The sequence below is a fragment of the Arachis duranensis genome, chromosome 6 (genome assembly GCF_000817695.3).
Source record: "Arachis duranensis cultivar V14167 chromosome 6, aradu.V14167.gnm2.J7QH, whole genome shotgun sequence".
NCBI classification, from domain to species: domain Eukaryota; kingdom Viridiplantae; phylum Streptophyta; class Magnoliopsida; order Fabales; family Fabaceae; genus Arachis; species Arachis duranensis.
The window spans coordinates 104,326,266-104,327,888 of record NC_029777.3 but is presented as its reverse complement, the minus strand read 5'-3'; the positions used below and the strand labels follow the sequence as shown (position 1 = coordinate 104,327,888).

Genomic DNA, 1,623 nt, shown 5'->3' with positions numbered 1-1,623 from the left:
TTATCTTATATATATTTTTTAAAATTTCTTGTATGAAAAAATAGAGTAAATTAAACTTTTACAATTTATTTTTTTTATATTTAATTGTCACCAAACAAAATATAAAATACTTATTTTTATGTCGTTGTTGTTTGTGTATTATTCTTAGTTAATATTATATCTTATTCTGTATTTAGAACCAAATATAATCTAAAATTCATGAAAATACTTTTTATGGGAAAATAAATTAAATCTTCTATTTTTTTCATTTGTTTTGTCAAATATAGTTTTTTTTATTATTTAATATTTTTTATATTTTTTTGTTCGCATATAAAATATATGATAAAAGATTACATCTTAGCATAATAATTGAGAAAAAAGTTTGAGAAGATCCCCGTGTCATATTCACAAACATAGCTTCAAAAATGAGAAGCTTTCTAACGCGAAGAATACAATTTCGACCAAAAAAAAAAAAAGATAAGTTCTCTCCTCTCTTTATCCCCTTGGTTAAGGGCGAGTAATTTAATTTTTGCTTTTCGTAAAAGGAAAATTTTGTTTGACGTTCTCAGTTTTATTTACGCCTTATTCACTATCCTTCGTTAAAATATCGTTCGAACAATAATAATACAATATACAGTGTCATTTCAATATTTCACAATAACATACTTTGACACATTGCATGCAAATATATAAAAGAGACAGAATTTTAAAATATGAGAAATCAATAAAATTATTGTAGACCAAATCAACATGGATGATTCTATCTCACAGCTAGTGTAGTAGAATTATATTACAATATATTAGTGATTTGTTTATTAGGCTTTATTCATAGAATATATAGCCAACCTTTGAATACCAAAAGCACTACTATCTATATACTAAGGGAACAAATAAACAGACATGGCTTCAAGTATACCAATAACTTTCTGGATATCACCAGTATATTGTGGAAGCAGTGATGGATCATGGAACTCTCGATTTGGGGTTCCATGATCTACAGACATACAATTTTGAAGGTAGATAAGCGTATCGGTAAGACCAGATATGAATAGAGAGTAAACATGTTCCTTCAAACCATTTTTTATTCTTTCAATTTCAGCTAGTGCACCCTGGCCACGACCACCAATATCATCAAGGTTGTTCAAACAAATATGGTAGACATCTAGCAAGTCAGGGCTAGTACTAGAATTTGCAATCAAAGATTTGAGAAGGTTCACTGTGTTTGTAAGATTGGACTGAAGAACTTCAAGTGTGTATTGTGCTAAGGAATCAACGTTTGCTCCTTTAGCACCACCGGGAATTGAATTTAGAAGATTTGAACAATAAGCAAACGTTAACGCATATGCAGGATTAGGGTTTTTGCAAATTTCTTCAACTGTCACAATTTTTGCTGCGTAGGGGGTTGCATCAAGGAAAAGAAAAGCTAGTACTAGTGACCAGATCAAGGGATAAGGTCTAACATTATTCACAAAGAAATGAACCATGGTTTTGATATAATTGCTGGTTTGGTTGCTTTATATATATATAACATAAAAATTATTATCTTAATGTAATAATATGATAACAGATAAAGTCCATCCTTGATATATACCAATGATCTTAGTAAGACCAAATGCTTACATGGACATTTTATTATTATTATTA

The 1,623-nt window shown here is 28.8% G+C and overlaps 1 protein-coding gene across 1 annotated transcript; it reads right to left on the bottom strand.

Annotated features, from left to right (window-relative positions):
• Positions 1-857: 857 nt before the first annotated feature.
• Positions 858-1,463, bottom strand: LOC107495257 (uncharacterized). Its single transcript, XM_016116366.1, has one exon. The coding sequence runs from the start codon at positions 1,461-1,463 to the stop codon at positions 858-860; it is 606 nt and encodes a 201-aa protein (XP_015971852.1).
• Between the last annotated feature and the right edge of the window lie 160 nt (positions 1,464-1,623).

What these genes read in the sequence shown, in the direction of transcription:
- LOC107495257 (XM_016116366.1), bottom strand. Translation starts at nt 1,463, where the DNA reads ATGGTTCATTTCTTTGTGAATAATGTTAGACCTTATCCCTTGATCTGG.